This window comes from Salvelinus alpinus, chromosome 23 (genome assembly GCF_045679555.1).
Source record: "Salvelinus alpinus chromosome 23, SLU_Salpinus.1, whole genome shotgun sequence".
NCBI lineage: Eukaryota > Metazoa > Chordata > Actinopteri > Salmoniformes > Salmonidae > Salvelinus > Salvelinus alpinus.
The window spans coordinates 2986115-3003945 of NC_092108.1; the positions used below are offsets into that span (position 1 = coordinate 2986115).

General features: G+C 43.4%; 2 protein-coding genes across 2 annotated transcripts in view; one reads left to right on the top strand and one right to left on the bottom strand.

Moving 5' to 3' along the window:
* LOC139550071 (ubiquitin carboxyl-terminal hydrolase 33-like) overlaps nucleotides 1-17831 on the bottom strand; it is a 570053-nt gene that overhangs the window by 193179 nt on the left and 359043 nt on the right. The window lies entirely within an intron of this gene.
* Nucleotides 2336-17831, top strand: part of LOC139550076 (alpha-N-acetylgalactosaminide alpha-2,6-sialyltransferase 5-like) — a 132425-nt gene continuing 116929 nt past the window's right edge. Inside the window, exon 1 of the mRNA XM_071360687.1 lies at nucleotides 2336-2585. Within this exon, the coding sequence (XP_071216788.1) occupies nucleotides 2583-2585 (3 nt within the window). The 5' untranslated portion in view covers nucleotides 2336-2582. The remainder of the gene's footprint in view (nucleotides 2586-17831) is intronic.

Sequence of the window (17831 nt, forward strand, 5' to 3'; positions counted from 1 at the left end):
GCTCTGTGTAGGGTGCCGTCTTTCGGATGGGACGTTAAACGGGTGTCCTGACTCTCTGAGGTCATTAAAGATCCCATGGCACTTATCGTAAGAGTAGGGGTGTTAACCCCGGTGTCCTGGCTAAATTCCCAATCTGGCCCTCAACCATCACGGTCACCTAATAATCCCCAGTTTACAATTGGCTCATTCATCCCCCTCCTCTCCCCTGTAACTATTCCCCAGGTCGTTGCTGCAAATGAGAACGTGTTCTCAGTCAACTTACCTGGTAAAATAACGGAAAAATAAATAAAATAAATAAATAAGGTTCAGTAGGGCTCTATATAGGGACTGTTAACAAGGTTCCGTAGGGCTCTATATAGGAACTGTTAACCAGGTTCCATAGGGTTCTATATAGGGACTGTTGACCAGGTTCCATAGGGCTCTATATAGGTACTGTTAACCAGTTTCCATAGGGCTCTATATAGTGACTGTTAACCAGGTTCCATAGAGCTCTATATAGGGACTGTTAACCAGGTTCCATAGGGCTCTATATAGGGACTGTTAACCAGGTTCCATAGGGCTCTATATAGGGACTGTTAACCAGGTTCCATAGGGCTCTATATAGGGACTGTTAACCAGGTTCCATAGGGCTCTATATAGGGACTGTTAACCAGGTTCCATAGAGCTCTATATAGGGACTGTTAACCAGGTTCCATAGGGCTCTATATAGGGACTGTTAACCAGGTTCCATAGGGCTCTATATAGGGACTGTTAACCAGGTTCCATAGGGCTCTATATAGGGACTGTTAACCAGGTTCCATAGGGCTCTATATAGGGACTGTTGACCAGGTTCCATAGGGCTCTATATAGGGACTGTTAACCAGGTTCAGTAGGGCTCTATATAGGGACTGTTAACCAGGTTCCGTAGGGCTCTATATAGGGACTGTTAACCAGGTTCCATAGGGCTCTATATAGGGACTGTTAACCAGGTTCCATAGGGCTCTATATAGGGACTGTTAACCAGGTTCCATAGGGCTCTATATAGGGACTGTTGACCAGGTTCCATAGGGCTCTATATAGGGACTGTTGACCAGGTTCCATAGGGCTCTATATAGGGACTGTTGACCACGTTCCATAGGGCTCTATATAGGGACTGTTAACCAGGTTCCATAGGGTTCTATATAGGGACTTTTGACCAGGTTCCGTAGGGCTCTATATAGAGACTGTTAACCAGGTTCCGTAGGGCTCTATATAGGGACTGTTGACCAGGTTCCATAGGGCTCTATATAGGGACTGTTGACCAGGTTCCATAGGGCTCTATATAGAGACTGTTAACCAGGTTCCGTAGGGCTCTATATAGGGACTGTTGACCAGGTTCCGTAGGGCTCTATATAGAGACTGTTAACCAGGTTCCGTAGGGCTTTATATAGGGACTGTTAACCAGGTTCCATAGGGCTCTATATAGGGACTGTTGACCAGGTTCCATAGGGCTCTATATAGGTACTGTTAACCAGTTTCCATAGGGCTCTATATAGGGACTGTTAATCAGGTTCCATAGGGCTCTATATAGGGACTGTTAACCAGGTTCCATAGGGCTCTATATAGGGACTGTTAACCAGGTTCCATAGAGCTCTATATAGGGACTGTTAACCAGGTTCCATAGGGCTCTATATAGGGACTGTTAACCAGGTTCCATAGGGCTCTATATAGGGACTGTTAACCAGGTTCCATAGGGCTCTATATAGGGACTGTTAACCAGGTTCCATAGGGCTCTATATAGGGACTGTTGACCAGGTTCCATAGGGCTCTATATAGGGACTGTTAACCAGGTTCCATAGGGCTCTATATAGGGACTGTTAACCAGGTTCCATAGGGCTCTATATAGGGACTGTTAACCAGGTTCCATAGGACATATATTGTCTCTCAGGACCGTTCAGACATTATTTTCAGAAGAAGATTATCATAATGAAACCCCAGACTGGAATTGATACGATCCAGTGCTCTCACAATCACTCTGCACATTGATGTCAATATACCCGGCAGGGAGGTAATTATTCTCGTTCACTAATTAGAATAAGTTAATGTGTCATTCAAACAGCTGTACAAGTCATTCAGAACTACGAACAACCAGCACGCATCCAAAGTGAAATATCGAGGATCCGACACAACGGCCGTTTCAGTTCAGCACCGTGGATTGAATAAACCACTATTGCTCGCGCTTGCGTGGTTATTGTGGCACTGCTCTGTATTCCAGTGTCCTTATTGGTTACAGAGAGGAACCTGTCGTTGCTTTCTACCTCCAGACCTGAAACCCTGTGAGCTTTAAGACCATGCTGTACTCCAACAGGCAACATCTGTCCTCTACCCTGTGAATCGCGCTCTGGCTTCCAGTCCGTTTCTACACGCTCGGTGATCTGACACACACAGCGCGGCTAGAGCAAGGAGACGTCTCCAATACAGCACCGTATTGATGATAGAGTGACAGGGATGGGATGCGAGGAGAAGACATCCCGCTGCTGTTCTTTATAAGCGGACCTATATCATGAGGAAAACTGGAGCTACGCGTGCAAACTACAACAAATAAGACGGAGAGGTGCTGCAAAATGGTAGGGTATTGTTGAACTAGATACCATGGTAGGATCTTGTTGAACTAGACACCATGGTAGGATCTTGTTGAACTAGATACCATGGTAGGATCTTGTTGAACTGGGCACCATGGTAGGATCTTGTTGAACTAGATACCATGGTAGGATCTTGTTGAACTAGATACCATGGTAGGATCTTGTTGAACTGGGCACCATGGTAGGATCTTGTTGAACTAGATACCATGGTAGGATCTTGTTGAACTAGATACCATGGTAGGATCTTGTTGAACTAGACACCATGGTAGGATCTTGTTGAACTAGACACCATGGTAGGATCTTGTTGAACTAGACACCATGGTAGGAGTTTGTTGAACAAGACACCATGGTAGGATCTTGTTGAACTAGACACCATGGTAGGATCTTGTTGAACTAGACACCATGGTAGGATCTTGTTGAACTAGACACCATGGTAGGATCTTGTTGAACTAGATACCATGGTAGGATCTTGTTGAACTAGACACCATGGTAAGATCTTGTTGAACTAGACACCATGGTAGGATCTTGTTGAACTAGACACCATGGTAAGATCTTGTTGAACTAGACACCATGGTAGGATCTTGTTGAACTAGATACCATGGTAGGATCTTGTTGAACTAGACACCATGGTAAGATCTTGTTGAACTAGACACCATGGTAGGATCTTGTTGAACTAGACACCATGGTAAGATATTGTTGAACTAGTGTTGCACAACTGAATAGAACTGTCTGTCTGCACATCTGAATAGAACTGTCTGTCTGCACAACTGAATAGAACCGTCTGTCTGCACAACTGAATAGAACTGTCTGTCTGCACAACTGAATAGAACTGTCTGTCTGCACATTTGAATAGAACTGTCTGTCTGCACAACTGAATAGAACTGTCTGTCTGCACATCTGAATAGAACTGTTGATCTGCACATCTGAATAGAACTGTCTGTCTGCACATCTGAATAGAACTGTCTGTCTGCACATCTGAATAGAACTGTCTGTCTGCACATCTGAATAGAACTGTCTGTCTGCACATCTGAATAGAACTGTTGGTCTGCACAACTGAATAGAACTGTCTGTCTGCACATCTGAATAGAACTGTCTGTCTGCACATCTGAATAGAACTGTCTGTCTGCACATTTTAATTAAACTGTCTGTCTGCACATTTCAATAGAACTGTCTGTCTGCACAACTGAATAAAACTGTCTGTCTGCACATTTCAATAGAACTGTCTGTCTGCACAACTGAATAGAACTGTCTGTCTGCACATTTCAATAGAACTGTCTGTCTGCACATCTGAATAGAACTGTCTGTCTGCACAACTGAATAGAACTGTTGGTCTGCACAACTGAATAGAACTGTCTGTCTGCACATCTGAATAGAACTGTCTGTCTGCACATCTGAATAGAACTGTCTGTCTGCACAACTGAATAGAACTGTCTGTCTGCACAACTGAATAGAACTGTCTGTCTGCATAACTGAATAGAACTGTCTGTCTGCACATTTTAATTAAACTGTCTGTCTGCACATTTCAATAGAACTGTCTGTCTGCACAACTGAATAGAACTGTCTGTCTGCACAACTGAATAGAACTGTCTGTCTGCACAACTGAATAGAACTGTCTGTCTGCATAACTGAATAGAACTGTCTGTCTACACATTTCAATAGAACTGTCTGTCTGAACAACTGAATAGAACTGTCTGTCTGCACATTTCAATAGAACTGTCTCTCTGCACATCTGAATAGAACTGTCTGTCTGCACATTTGAATATAACTGTCTGTCTGCACAACTGAATAGAACTGTCTGTCTGCACATTTGAATAGAACTGACTGTCTGTCTGCACATTTGAATAGAATAGTGTTCAGTGTCTGTAGCCTACTGTTCAGTATCTGTAAACCAGTGTTCAGTATATGTAGCCTAGTGTTCAGTATCTGTAGCCTAGTGTTCAGTATCTGTAGCCTAGTGTTCAGTGTCTGTAGCCTAGTGTTCAGTATCTGTAGCCTAGTGTTCAGTATCTGTAGCCTAGTGTTCAGTGTCTGCAGCCTAGTGTTCAGTGTCTGTAGCCTAGTGTTCAGTGTCTGCAGCCTAGTGTTCAGTATCTGTAGCCTAGTGTTCAGTATCTGTAGCCTAGTGTTAAGTGTCTGTAGCCTAGTGTTCAGTGTCTGTAGCCTAGTGTTCAGTGTCTGTAGCCTAGTGTTCAGTGTCTGTAGCCTAGTGTTCAGTATCTGTAGCCTAGTGTTCAGTATCTGTAGCCTAGTGCTCAGTATCTGTAGCCTAGTGTTCAGTATCTGTAGCCTAGTGTTCAGTATCTGTAGCCTAGTGTTCAGTATCTGTAGCCTAGTGTTCAGTATATGTAGTGTCTGTAGCCTAGTGTTCAGTATATGTAGTGTCTGTAGCCTAGTGTTCAGTGTCTGTAGCCTAGTGTTCAGTGTCTGTAGCCTAGTGTTCAGTATATGTAGCCTAGTGTTCAGTGTTTGTACCCTAGTGTTCAGTATCTGTAGCCTAGTGTTCAGTATCTGTAGCCTAGTGTTCAGTATCTGTAGTGTCTGTAGCCTAGTTTTCAGTATATGTAGTGTCTGTAGCCTAGTGTTCAGTATCTGTAGCCTAGTGTTCAGTATCTGTAGCCTAGTGTTCAGTATCTGTAGCCTAGTGTTCAGTGTCTGTAGCCTAGTGTTCAGTGTCTGTAGCCTAGTGTTCAGTGTCTGTAGCCTAGTGTTCAGTATCTGTAGTGTCTGTAGCCTAGTTTTCAGTATATGTAGTGTCTGTAGCCTAGTGTTCAGTATCTGTAGCCTAGTGTTCAGTATCTGTAGCCTAGTGTTCAGTATCTGTAGCCTAGTGTTCAGTGTCTGTAGCCTAGTGTTCAGTGTCTGTAGCCTAGTGTTCAGTGTCTGTAGCCTAGTGTTCAGTGTCTGTAGCCTAGTGTTCAGTATCTGTAGCCTAGTGTTCAGTGTCTGTAGCCTAGTGTTCAGTGTCTGTAGCCTAGTGTTCAGTATCTGTAGCCTAGTGTTCAGTATCTGTAGCCTAGTGTTCAGTATCTGTAGCCTAGTGTTCAGTATCTGTAGCCTAGTGTTCAGTATCTGTAGCCTAGTGTTCAGTATATGTAGTGTCTGTAGCCTAGTGTTCAGTATATGTAGTGTCTGTAGCCTAGTGTTCAGTGTCTGTAGCCTAGTGTTCAGTGTCTGTAGCCTAGTGTTCAGTATATGTAGCCTAGTGTTCAGTGTCTGTACCCTAGTGTTCAGTATCTGTAGCCTAGTGTTCAGTATCTGTAGCCTAGTGTTCAGTATCTGTAGTATCTGTAGCCTAGTGTTCAGTATATGTAGTGTCTGTAGCCTAGTGTTCAGTATCTGTAGCCTAGTGTTCAGTATCTGTAGTATCTGTAGCCTAGTGTTCAGTATATGTAGCCTACTGTTCAGTATCTGTAGCCTAGTGTTCAGTATCTGTAGCCTAGTGTTCAGTATCTGTAGTCTAGTGTTCAGTATCTGTAGCCTAGTGTTCAGTATCTGTAGCCTAGTGTTCAGTATCTGTAGCCTAGTGTTCAGTATCTGTAGCCTGTGTTCAGTATCTGTAGCCTAGTGTTCAGTATCTGTAGCCTAGTGTTCAGTGTCTGTAGCCTAGTGTTCAGTATCTGTAGCCTAGTGTTCAGTATATGTAGTGTCTGTAGCCTAGTGTTCAGTATCTGTAGCCTAGTGTTCAGTATATGTAGCCTAGTTTTCAGTATCTGTAGCCTAGTGTTCAGTGTCTGTAGCCTAGTTCTCAGTATCTGTAGCCTAGTGTTCAGTATCTGTAGCCTACGTTTCAGTATCTGTAGCCTAGTGTTCAGTATCTGTAGCCTGTGTTCAGTATCTGTAGCCTAGTGTTCAGTGTCTGTAGCCTAGTGTTCAGTATCTGTAGCCTACTGTTCAGTATCTGTAGCCTAGTGTTCAGTATCTGTAGCCTGTGTTCAGTATCTGTAGCCTAGTGTTCAGTATCTGTACCCTACTGTTCAGTATCTGTAGCCTAGTGTTCAGTGTCTGTAGCCTAGTGTTCAGTGTCTGTAGCCTAGTGTTCAGTGTCTGTAGCCTAGTGTTCAGTATCTGTAGCCTAGTGTCCAGTATCTGTAGCCTAGTGTTCAGTGTCTGTAGCCTAGTGTTCAGTGTCTGTAGCCTAGTGTTCAGTATCTGTAGCCTAGTGTTCAGTATCTGTAGCCTAGTGCTCAGTATCTGTAGCCTAGTGTTCAGTATCTGTAGCCTAGTGTTCAGTATCTGTAGCCTAGTGTTCAGTATCTGTAGCCTAGTGTTCAGTATCTGTAGCCTAGTGTTCAGTATATGTAGTGTCTGTAGCCTAGTGTTCAGTATATGTAGTGTCTGTAGCCTAGTGTTCAGTGTCTGTAGCCTAGTGTTCAGTATCTGTAGCCTAGTGTTCAGTATCTGTAGCCTAGTGTTCAGTATATGTAGTGTCTGTAGCCTAGTGTTCAGTATATGTAGTGTCTGTAGCCTAGTGTTCAGTGTCTGTAGCCTAGTGTTCAGTGTATGTAGCCTAGTGTTCAGTATCTGTAGCCTAGTGTTCAGTATCTGTAGTGTCTGTAGCCTAGTGTTCAGTATATGTAGTGTCTGTAGCCTAGTGTTCAGTATCTGTAGCCTAGTGTTCAGTATCTGTAGCCTAGTGTTCAGTATCTGTAGCCTAGTGTTCAGTATCTGTAGCCTAGTGTTCAGTATCTGTAGCCTAGTGTTCAGTATCTGTAGCCTAGTGTTCAGTATCTGTAGCCTAGTGTTCAGTATCTGTAGCCTAGTGTTCAGTATCTGTAGCCTAGTGTTCAGTATCTGTAGCCTAGTGTTCAGTATCTGTAGCCTAGTGTTCAGTATCTGTAGCCTGTGTTCAGTATCTGTAGCCTAGTGTTCAGTATCTGTAGCCTAGTGTTCAGTGTCTGTAGCCTAGTGTTCAGTATCTGTAGCCTAGTGTTCAGTATATGTAGTGTCTGTAGCCTAGTGTTCAGTATCTGTAGCCTAGTGTTCAGTATCTGTAGCCTAGTTTTCAGTATCTGTAGCCTAGTGTTCAGTGTCTGTAGCCTAGTGTTCAGTATCTGTAGCCTAGTGTTCAGTATCTGTAGCCTAGTGTTCAGTATCTGTAGCCTAGTGTTCAGTGTCTGTAGCCTAGTGCTCAGTATCTGTAGCCTAGTGTTCAGTGTCTGTAGCCTAGTGTTCAGTATCTGTAGCCTACGTTTCAGTATCTGTAGCCTAGTGTTCAGTATCTGTAGCCTGTGTTCAGTATCTGTAGCCTAGTGTTCAGTGTCTGTAGCCTAGTGTTCAGTATCTGTAGCCTACTGTTCAGTATCTGTAGCCTAGTGTTCAGTATCTGTAGCCTGTGTTCAGTGTCTGTAGCCTAGTGTTCAGTGTCTGTAGCCTAGTGTTCAGTGTCTGTAGCCTAGTGTTCAGTATCTGTAGCCTAGTGTTCAGTATCTGTAGCCTAGTGCTCAGTATCTGTAGCCTAGTGTTCAGTATCTGTAGCCTAGTGTTCAGTATCTGTAGCCTAGTGTTCAGTATAAGTAGCCTAGTGTTCAGTATATGTAGTGTCTGTAGCCTAGTGTTCAGTATATGTAGTGTCTGTAGCCTAGTGTTCAGTGTCTGTAGCCTAGTGTTCAGTGTCTGTAGCCTAGTGTTCAGTATATGTAGCCTAGTGTTCAGTGTCTGTTCCCTAGTGTTCAGTATCTGTAGCCTAGTGTTCAGTATCTGTAGCCTAGTGTTCAGTATCTGTAGTGTCTGTAGCCTAGTGTTCAGTATATGTAGTGTCTGTAGCCTAGTGTTCAGTATCTGTAGCCTAGTGTTCAGTATCTGTAGCCTAGTGTTCAGTATCTGTAGCCTAGTGTTCAGTATCTGTAGCCTAGTGTTCAGTATCTGTAGCCTAGTGTTCAGTATCTGTATTCTACTGTTCAGTATCTGTAGCCTAGTGTTCAGTATCTGTAGCCTAGTGTTCAGTATCTGTATTCTACTGTTCAGTATCTGTAGCCTAGTGTTCAGTATCTGTAGCCTAGTGTTCAGTATCTGTAGCCTAGTGTTCAGTATCTGTAGCCTAGTGTTCAGTATCTGTAGCCTAGTGTTCAGTATATGTAGTGTCTGTAGCCTAGTGTTCAGTATATGTAGTGTCTGTAGCCTAGTGTTCAGTATCTGTAGCCTAGTGTTCAGTATCTGTAGCCTAGTGTTCAGTATCTGTAGCCTAGTGTTCAGTATCTGTAGCCTACTGTTCAGTATCTGTAGCCTAGTGTTCAGTGTCTGTAGCCTAGTGTTCAGTGTCTGTAGCCTAGTGTTCAGTATCTGTAGCCTAGTGTTCAGTATCTGTAGCCTAGTGTTCAGTATCTGTAGCCTAGTGTTCAGTGTCTGTAGCCTAGTGTTCAGTATCTGTAGCCTAGTGTTCAGTATCTGTAGCCTAGTGTTCAGTGTCTGCAGCCTAGTGTTCAGTGTCTGTAGCCTAGTGTTCAGTGTCTGCAGCCTAGTGTTCAGTATCTGTAGCCTAGTGTTCAGTATCTGTAGCCTAGTGTTAAGTGTCTGTAGCCTAGTGTTCAGTGTCTGTAGCCTAGTGTTCAGTGTCTGTAGCCTAGTGTTCAGTGTCTGTAGCCTAGTGTTCAGTATCTGTAGCCTAGTGTTCAGTATCTGTAGCCTAGTGCTCAGTATCTGTAGCCTAGTGTTCAGTATCTGTAGCCTAGTGTTCAGTATCTGTAGCCTAGTGTTCAGTATCTGTAGCCTAGTGTTCAGTATCTGTAGCCTAGTGTTCAGTATATGTAGTGTCTGTAGCCTAGTGTTCAGTATATGTAGTGTCTGTAGCCTAGTGTTCAGTGTCTGTAGCCTAGTGTTCAGTGTCTGTAGCCTAGTGTTCAGTATATGTAGCCTAGTGTTCAGTGTTTGTACCCTAGTGTTCAGTATCTGTAGCCTAGTGTTCAGTGTCTGTAGCCTAGTGTTCAGTATCTGTAGTGTCTGTAGCCTAGTTTTCAGTATATGTAGTGTCTGTAGCCTAGTGTTCAGTATCTGTAGCCTAGTGTTCAGTATCTGTAGCCTAGTGTTCAGTATCTGTAGCCTAGTGTTCAGTGTCTGTAGCCTAGTGTTCAGTGTCTGTAGCCTAGTGTTCAGTGTCTGTAGCCTAGTGTTCAGTATCTGTAGTGTCTGTAGCCTAGTTTTCAGTATATGTAGTGTCTGTAGCCTAGTGTTCAGTATCTGTAGCCTAGTGTTCAGTATCTGTAGCCTAGTGTTCAGTATCTGTAGCCTAGTGTTCAGTGTCTGTAGCCTAGTGTTCAGTGTCTGTAGCCTAGTGTTCAGTGTCTGTAGCCTAGTGTTCAGTATCTGTAGCCTAGTGTTCAGTGTCTGTAGCCTAGTGTTCAGTGTCTGTAGCCTAGTGTTCAGTATCTGTAGCCTAGTGTTCAGTATCTGTAGCCTAGTGTTCAGTATCTGTAGCCTAGTGTTCAGTATCTGTAGCCTAGTGTTCAGTATCTGTAGCCTAGTGTTCAGTATATGTAGTGTCTGTAGCCTAGTGTTCAGTATATGTAGTGTCTGTAGCCTAGTGTTCAGTGTCTGTAGCCTAGTGTTCAGTGTCTGTAGCCTAGTGTTCAGTATATGTAGCCTAGTGTTCAGTGTCTGTACCCTAGTGTTCAGTATCTGTAGCCTAGTGTTCAGTATCTGTAGCCTAGTGTTCAGTATCTGTAGTATCTGTAGCCTAGTGTTCAGTATATGTAGTGTCTGTAGCCTAGTGTTCAGTATCTGTAGCCTAGTGTTCAGTATCTGTAGTATCTGTAGCCTAGTGTTCAGTATATGTAGCCTACTGTTCAGTATCTGTAGCCTAGTGTTCAGTATCTGTAGCCTAGTGTTCAGTATCTGTAGTCTAGTGTTCAGTATCTGTAGCCTAGTGTTCAGTATCTGTAGCCTAGTGTTCAGTATCTGTAGCCTAGTGTTCAGTATCTGTAGCCTGTGTTCAGTATCTGTAGCCTAGTGTTCAGTATCTGTAGCCTAGTGTTCAGTGTCTGTAGCCTAGTGTTCAGTATCTGTAGCCTAGTGTTCAGTATATGTAGTGTCTGTAGCCTAGTGTTCAGTATCTGTAGCCTAGTGTTCAGTATATGTAGCCTAGTTTTCAGTATCTGTAGCCTAGTGTTCAGTGTCTGTAGCCTAGTTCTCAGTATCTGTAGCCTAGTGTTCAGTATCTGTAGCCTACGTTTCAGTATCTGTAGCCTAGTGTTCAGTATCTGTAGCCTGTGTTCAGTATCTGTAGCCTAGTGTTCAGTGTCTGTAGCCTAGTGTTCAGTATCTGTAGCCTACTGTTCAGTATCTGTAGCCTAGTGTTCAGTATCTGTAGCCTGTGTTCAGTATCTGTAGCCTAGTGTTCAGTATCTGTACCCTACTGTTCAGTATCTGTAGCCTAGTGTTCAGTGTCTGTAGCCTAGTGTTCAGTGTCTGTAGCCTAGTGTTCAGTGTCTGTAGCCTAGTGTTCAGTATCTGTAGCCTAGTGTCCAGTATCTGTAGCCTAGTGTTCAGTGTCTGTAGCCTAGTGTTCAGTGTCTGTAGCCTAGTGTTCAGTATCTGTAGCCTAGTGTTCAGTATCTGTAGCCTAGTGCTCAGTATCTGTAGCCTAGTGTTCAGTATCTGTAGCCTAGTGTTCAGTATCTGTAGCCTAGTGTTCAGTATCTGTAGCCTAGTGTTCAGTATCTGTAGCCTAGTGTTCAGTATATGTAGTGTCTGTAGCCTAGTGTTCAGTATATGTAGTGTCTGTAGCCTAGTGTTCAGTGTCTGTAGCCTAGTGTTCAGTGTATGTAGCCTAGTGTTCAGTATCTGTAGCCTAGTGTTCAGTATCTGTAGTGTCTGTAGCCTAGTGTTCAGTATATGTAGTGTCTGTAGCCTAGTGTTCAGTATCTGTAGCCTAGTGTTCAGTATCTGTAGCCTAGTGTTCAGTATCTGTAGCCTAGTGTTCAGTATCTGTAGCCTAGTGTTCAGTATCTGTAGCCTAGTGTTCAGTATCTGTAGCCTAGTGTTCAGTATCTGTAGCCTAGTGTTCAGTATCTGTAGCCTAGTGTTCAGTATCTGTAGCCTAGTGTTCAGTATCTGTAGCCTAGTGTTCAGTATCTGTAGCCTAGTGTTCAGTATCTGTAGCCTAGTGTTCAGTATCTGTAGCCTGTGTTCAGTATCTGTAGCCTAGTGTTCAGTATCTGTAGCCTAGTGTTCAGTGTCTGTAGCCTAGTGTTCAGTATCTGTAGCCTAGTGTTCAGTATATGTAGTGTCTGTAGCCTAGTGTTCAGTATCTGTAGCCTAGTGTTCAGTATCTGTAGCCTAGTTTTCAGTATCTGTAGCCTAGTGTTCAGTGTCTGTAGCCTAGTGTTCAGTATCTGTAGCCTAGTGTTCAGTATCTGTAGCCTAGTGTTCAGTATCTGTAGCCTAGTGTTCAGTGTCTGTAGCCTAGTGCTCAGTATCTGTAGCCTAGTGTTCAGTGTCTGTAGCCTAGTGTTCAGTATCTGTAGCCTACGTTTCAGTATCTGTAGCCTAGTGTTCAGTATCTGTAGCCTGTGTTCAGTATCTGTAGCCTAGTGTTCAGTGTCTGTAGCCTAGTGTTCAGTATCTGTAGCCTACTGTTCAGTATCTGTAGCCTAGTGTTCAGTATCTGTAGCCTGTGTTCAGTGTCTGTAGCCTAGTGTTCAGTGTCTGTAGCCTAGTGTTCAGTGTCTGTAGCCTAGTGTTCAGTATCTGTAGCCTAGTGTTCAGTATCTGTAGCCTAGTGCTCAGTATCTGTAGCCTAGTGTTCAGTATCTGTAGCCTAGTGTTCAGTATCTGTAGCCTAGTGTTCAGTATAAGTAGCCTAGTGTTCAGTATATGTAGTGTCTGTAGCCTAGTGTTCAGTATATGTAGTGTCTGTAGCCTAGTGTTCAGTGTCTGTAGCCTAGTGTTCAGTGTCTGTAGCCTAGTGTTCAGTATATGTAGCCTAGTGTTCAGTGTCTGTTCCCTAGTGTTCAGTATCTGTAGCCTAGTGTTCAGTATCTGTAGCCTAGTGTTCAGTATCTGTAGTGTCTGTAGCCTAGTGTTCAGTATCTGTAGCCTAGTGTTCAGTATCTGTATTCTACTGTTCAGTATCTGTAGCCTAGTGTTCAGTATCTGTAGCCTAGTGTTCAGTATCTGTAGCCTAGTGTTCAGTATCTGTAGCCTAGTGTTCAGTATCTGTAGCCTAGTGTTCAGTATCTGTAGCCTAGTGTTCAGTATCTGTAGCCTAGTGTTCAGTATATGTAGTGTCTGTAGCCTAGTGTTCAGTATATGTAGTGTCTGTAGCCTAGTGTTCAGTATCTGTAGCCTAGTGTTCAGTATCTGTAGCCTAGTGTTCAGTATCTGTAGCCTAGTGTTCAGTATCTGTAGCCTACTGTTCAGTATCTGTAGCCTAGTGTTCAGTGTCTGTAGCCTAGTGTTCAGTGTCTGTAGCCTAGTGTTCAGTATCTGTAGCCTAGTGTTCAGTATCTGTAGCCTAGTGTTCAGTATATGTAGTGTCTGTAGCCTAGTGTTCAGTATATGTAGTGTCTGTAGCCTAGTGTTCAGTGTCTGTAGCCTAGTGTTCAGTGTATGTAGCCTAGTGTTCAGTATCTGTAGCCTAGTGTTCAGTATCTGTAGCCTAGTGTTCAGTATCTGTAGCCTAGTGTTCAGTATCTGTAGCCTAGTGTTCAGTATCTGTAGCCTAGTGTTCAGTATCTGTAGCCTAGTGTTCAGTATCTGTAGCCTAGTGTTCAGTATCTGTAGCCTAGTGTTCAGTATCTGTAGCCTAGTGTTCAGTATCTGTAGCCTAGTGTTCAGTATCTGTAGCCTAGTGTTCAGTATATGTAGTGTCTGTAGCCTAGTGTTCAGTATCTGTAGCCTAGTGTTCAGTATCTGTAGCCTAGTTTTCAGTATCTGTAGCCTAGTGTTCAGTGTCTGTAGCCTAGTGTTCAGTATCTGTAGCCTAGTGTTCAGTATCTGTAGCCTAGTGTTCAGTATCTGTAGCCTAGTGTTCAGTGTCTGTAGCCTAGTGCTCAGTATCTGTAGCCTAGTGTTCAGTGTCTGTAGCCTAGTGTTCAGTATCTGTAGCCTACGTTTCAGTATCTGTAGCCTAGTGTTCAGTATCTGTAGCCTGTGTTCAGTATCTGTAGCCTAGTGTTCAGTGTCTGTAGCCTAGTGTTCAGTATCTGTAGCCTACTGTTCAGTATCTGTAGCCTAGTGTTCAGTATCTGTAGCCTGTGTTCAGTGTCTGTAGCCTAGTGTTCAGTGTCTGTAGCCTAGTGTTCAGTGTCTGTAGCCTAGTGTTCAGTATCTGTAGCCTAGTGTTCAGTATCTGTAGCCTAGTGCTCAGTATCTGTAGCCTAGTGTTCAGTATCTGTAGCCTAGTGTTCAGTATCTGTAGCCTAGTGTTCAGTATAAGTAGCCTAGTGTTCAGTATATGTAGTGTCTGTAGCCTAGTGTTCAGTATATGTAGTGTCTGTAGCCTAGTGTTCAGTGTCTGTAGCCTAGTGTTCAGTGTCTGTAGCCTAGTGTTCAGTATATGTAGCCTAGTGTTCAGTGTCTGTTCCCTAGTGTTCAGTATCTGTAGCCTAGTGTTCAGTATCTGTAGCCTAGTGTTCAGTATCTGTAGTGTCTGTAGCCTAGTGTTCAGTATCTGTAGCCTAGTGTTCAGTATCTGTATTCTACTGTTCAGTATCTGTAGCCTAGTGTTCAGTATCTGTAGCCTAGTGTTCAGTATCTGTAGCCTAGTGTTCAGTATCTGTAGCCTAGTGTTCAGTATCTGTAGCCTAGTGTTCAGTATCTGTAGCCTAGTGTTCAGTATCTGTAGCCTAGTGTTCAGTATATGTAGTGTCTGTAGCCTAGTGTTCAGTATATGTAGTGTCTGTAGCCTAGTGTTCAGTATCTGTAGCCTAGTGTTCAGTATCTGTAGCCTAGTGTTCAGTATCTGTAGCCTAGTGTTCAGTATCTGTAGCCTACTGTTCAGTATCTGTAGCCTAGTGTTCAGTGTCTGTAGCCTAGTGTTCAGTGTCTGTAGCCTAGTGTTCAGTATCTGTAGCCTAGTGTTCAGTATCTGTAGCCTAGTGTTCAGTATATGTAGTGTCTGTAGCCTAGTGTTCAGTATATGTAGTGTCTGTAGCCTAGTGTTCAGTGTCTGTAGCCTAGTGTTCAGTGTATGTAGCCTAGTGTTCAGTATCTGTAGCCTAGTGTTCAGTATCTGTAGTGTCTGTAGCCTAGTGTTCAGTATATGTAGTGTCTGTAGCCTAGTGTTCAGTATCTGTAGCCTAGTGTTCAGTATCTGTAGCCTAGTGTTCAGTATCTGTAGCCTAGTGTTCAGTATCTGTAGCCTAGTGTTCAGTATCTGTAGCCTACTGTTCAGTATCTGTAGCCTAGTGTTCAGTATCTGTAGCCTAGTGTTCAGTATCTGTAGCCTAGTGTTCAGTATCTGTAGCCTAGTGTTCAGTATCTGTAGCCTAGTGTTCAGTATCTGTAGCCTAGTGTTCAGTATCTGTAGCCTGTGTTCAGTATCTGTAGCCTAGTGTTCAGTATCTGTAGCCTAGTGTTCAGTGTCTGTAGCCTAGTGTTCAGTATCTGTAGCCTAGTGTTCAGTATATGTAGTGTCTGTAGCCTAGTGTTCAGTATCTGTAGCCTAGTTTTCAGTATCTGTAGCCTAGTGTTCAGTGTCTGTAGCCTAGTGTTCAGTATCTGTAGCCTAGTGTTCAGTATCTGTAGCCTAGTTTTCAGTATCTGTAGCCTAGTGTTCAGTGTCTGTAGCCTAGTGCTCAGTATCTGTAGCCTAGTGTTCAGTGTCTGTAGCCTAGTGTTCAGTATCTGTAGCCTACGTTTCAGTATCTGTAGCCTAGTGTTCAGTATCTGTAGCCTGTGTTCAGTATCTGTAGCCTAGTGTTCAGTGTCTGTAGCCTAGTGTTCAGTATCTGTAGCCTACTGTTCAGTATCTGTAGCCTAGTGTTCAGTATCTGTAGCCTGTGTTCAGTGTCTGTAGCCTAGTGTTCAGTGTCTGTAGCCTAGTGTTCAGTATCTGTAGCCTAGTGTTCAGTATCTGTAGCCTAGTGCTCAGTATCTGTAGCCTAGTGTTCAGTATCTGTAGCCTAGTGTTCAGTATCTGTAGCCTAGTGTTCAGTATAAGTAGCCTAGTGTTCAGTATATGTAGTGTCTGTAGCCTAGTGTTCAGTATATGTAGTGTCTGTAGCCTAGTGTTCAGTGTCTGTAGCCTAGTGTTCAGTGTCTGTAGCCTAGTGTTCAGTATATGTAGCCTAGTGTTCAGTGTCTGTTCCCTAGTGTTCAGTATCTGTAGCCTAGTGTTCAGTATCTGTAGCCTAGTGTTCAGTATCTGTAGTGTCTGTAGCCTAGTGTTCAGTATATGTAGTGTCTGTAGCCTAGTGTTCAGTATCTGTAGCCTAGTGTTCAGTATCTGTAGCCTAGTGTTCAGTATCTGTAGCCTAGTGTTCAGTATCTGTAGCCTAGTGTTCAGTATCTGTAGCCTACTGTTCAGTATCTGTAGCCTAGTGATCAGTATCTGTAGCCTAGTGTTCAGTATCTGTAGCCTAGTGTTCAGTATCTGTATTCTACTGTTCAGTATCTGTAGCCTAGTGTTCAGTATCTGTAGCCTAGTGTTCAGTATCTGTAGCCTAGTGTTCAGTATCTGTAGCCTAGTGTTCAGTATCTGTAGCCTAGTGTTCAGTATCTGTAGCCTAGTGTTCAGTATCTGTAGCCTAGTGTTCAGTATATGTAGTGTCTGTAGCCTAGTGTTCAGTATATGTAGTGTCTGTAGCCTAGTGTTCAGTGTCTGTAGCCTAGTGTTCAGTGTCTGTAGCCTAGTGTTCAGTATATGTAGCCTAGTGTTCAGTGTCTGTACCCTAGTGTTCAGTATCTGTAGCCTAGTGTTCAGTATCTGTAGCCTAGTGTTCAGTATCGGTAGTGTCTGTAGCCTAGTGTTCAGTATATGTAGTGTCTGTAGCCTAGTGTTCAGTATCTGTAGCCTAGTGTTCAGTATCTGTAGCCTAGTGTTCAGTATCTGTAGCCTAGTGTTCAGTGTCTGTAGCCTAGTGTTCAGTGTCTGTAGCCTAGTGTTCAGTGTCTGTAGCCTAGTGTTCAGTGTCTGTAGCCTAGTTTTCAGTATCTGTAGCCTAGTGTTCAGTGTCTGTAGCCTAGTGTTCAGTGTCTGTAGCCTAGTGTTCAGTATCTGTAGCCTAGTGTTCAGTATCTGTAGCCTAGTGCTCAGTATCTGTAGCCTAGTGTTCAGTATCTGTAGCCTAGTGTTCAGTATCTGTAGCCTAGTGTTCAGTATCTGTAGCCTAGTGTTCAGTATCTGTAGCCTAGTGTTCAGTATATGTAGTGTCTGTAGCCTAGTGTTCAGTATATGTAGTGTCTGTAGCCTAGTGTTCAGTGTCTGTAGCCTAGTGTTCAGTGTCTGTAGCCTAGTGTTCAGTATATGTAGCCTAGTGTTCAGTGTCTGTACCCTAGTGTTCAGTATCTGTAGCCTAGTGTTCAGTATCTGTAGCCTAGTGTTCAGTATCTGTAGTATCTGTAGCCTAGTGTTCAGTATATGTAGTGTCTGTAGCCTAGTGTTCAGTATCTGTAGCCTAGTGTTCAGTATCTGTAGCCTAGTGTTCCGTATCTGTAGCCTAGTGTTCAGTATCTGTAGCCTACTGTTCAGTATCTGTAGCCTAGTGTTCAGTATCTGTAGCCTAGTGTTCAGTATCTGTAGCCTAGTGTTCAGTATCTGTAGTCTAGTGTTCAGTATCTGTAGCCTAGTGTTCAGTATCTGTAGCCTAGTGTTCAGTATCTGTAGCCTAGTGTTCAGTATCTGTAGCCTGTGTTCAGTATCTGTAGCCTAGTGTTCAGTATCTGTAGCCTAGTGTTCAGTGTCTGTAGCCTAGTGTTCAGTATCTGTAGCCTAGTGTTCAGTATATGTAGTGTCTGTAGCCTAGTGTTCAGTATCTGTAGCCTAGTGTTCAGTATATGTAGCCTAGTTTTCAGTATCTGTAGCCTAGTGTTCAGTGTCTGTAGCCTAGTTCTCAGTATCTGTAGCCTAGTGTTCAGTATCTGTAGCCTACGTTTCAGTATCTGTAGCCTAGTGTTCAGTATCTGTAGCCTGTGTTCAGTATCTGTAGCCTAGTGTTCAGTGTCTGTAGCCTAGTGTTCAGTATCTGTAGCCTACTGTTCAGTATCTGTAACCTAGTGTTCAGTATCTGTAGCCTGTGTTCAGTATCTGTAGCCTAGTGTTCAGTATCTGTACCCTACTGTTCAGTATCTGTAGCC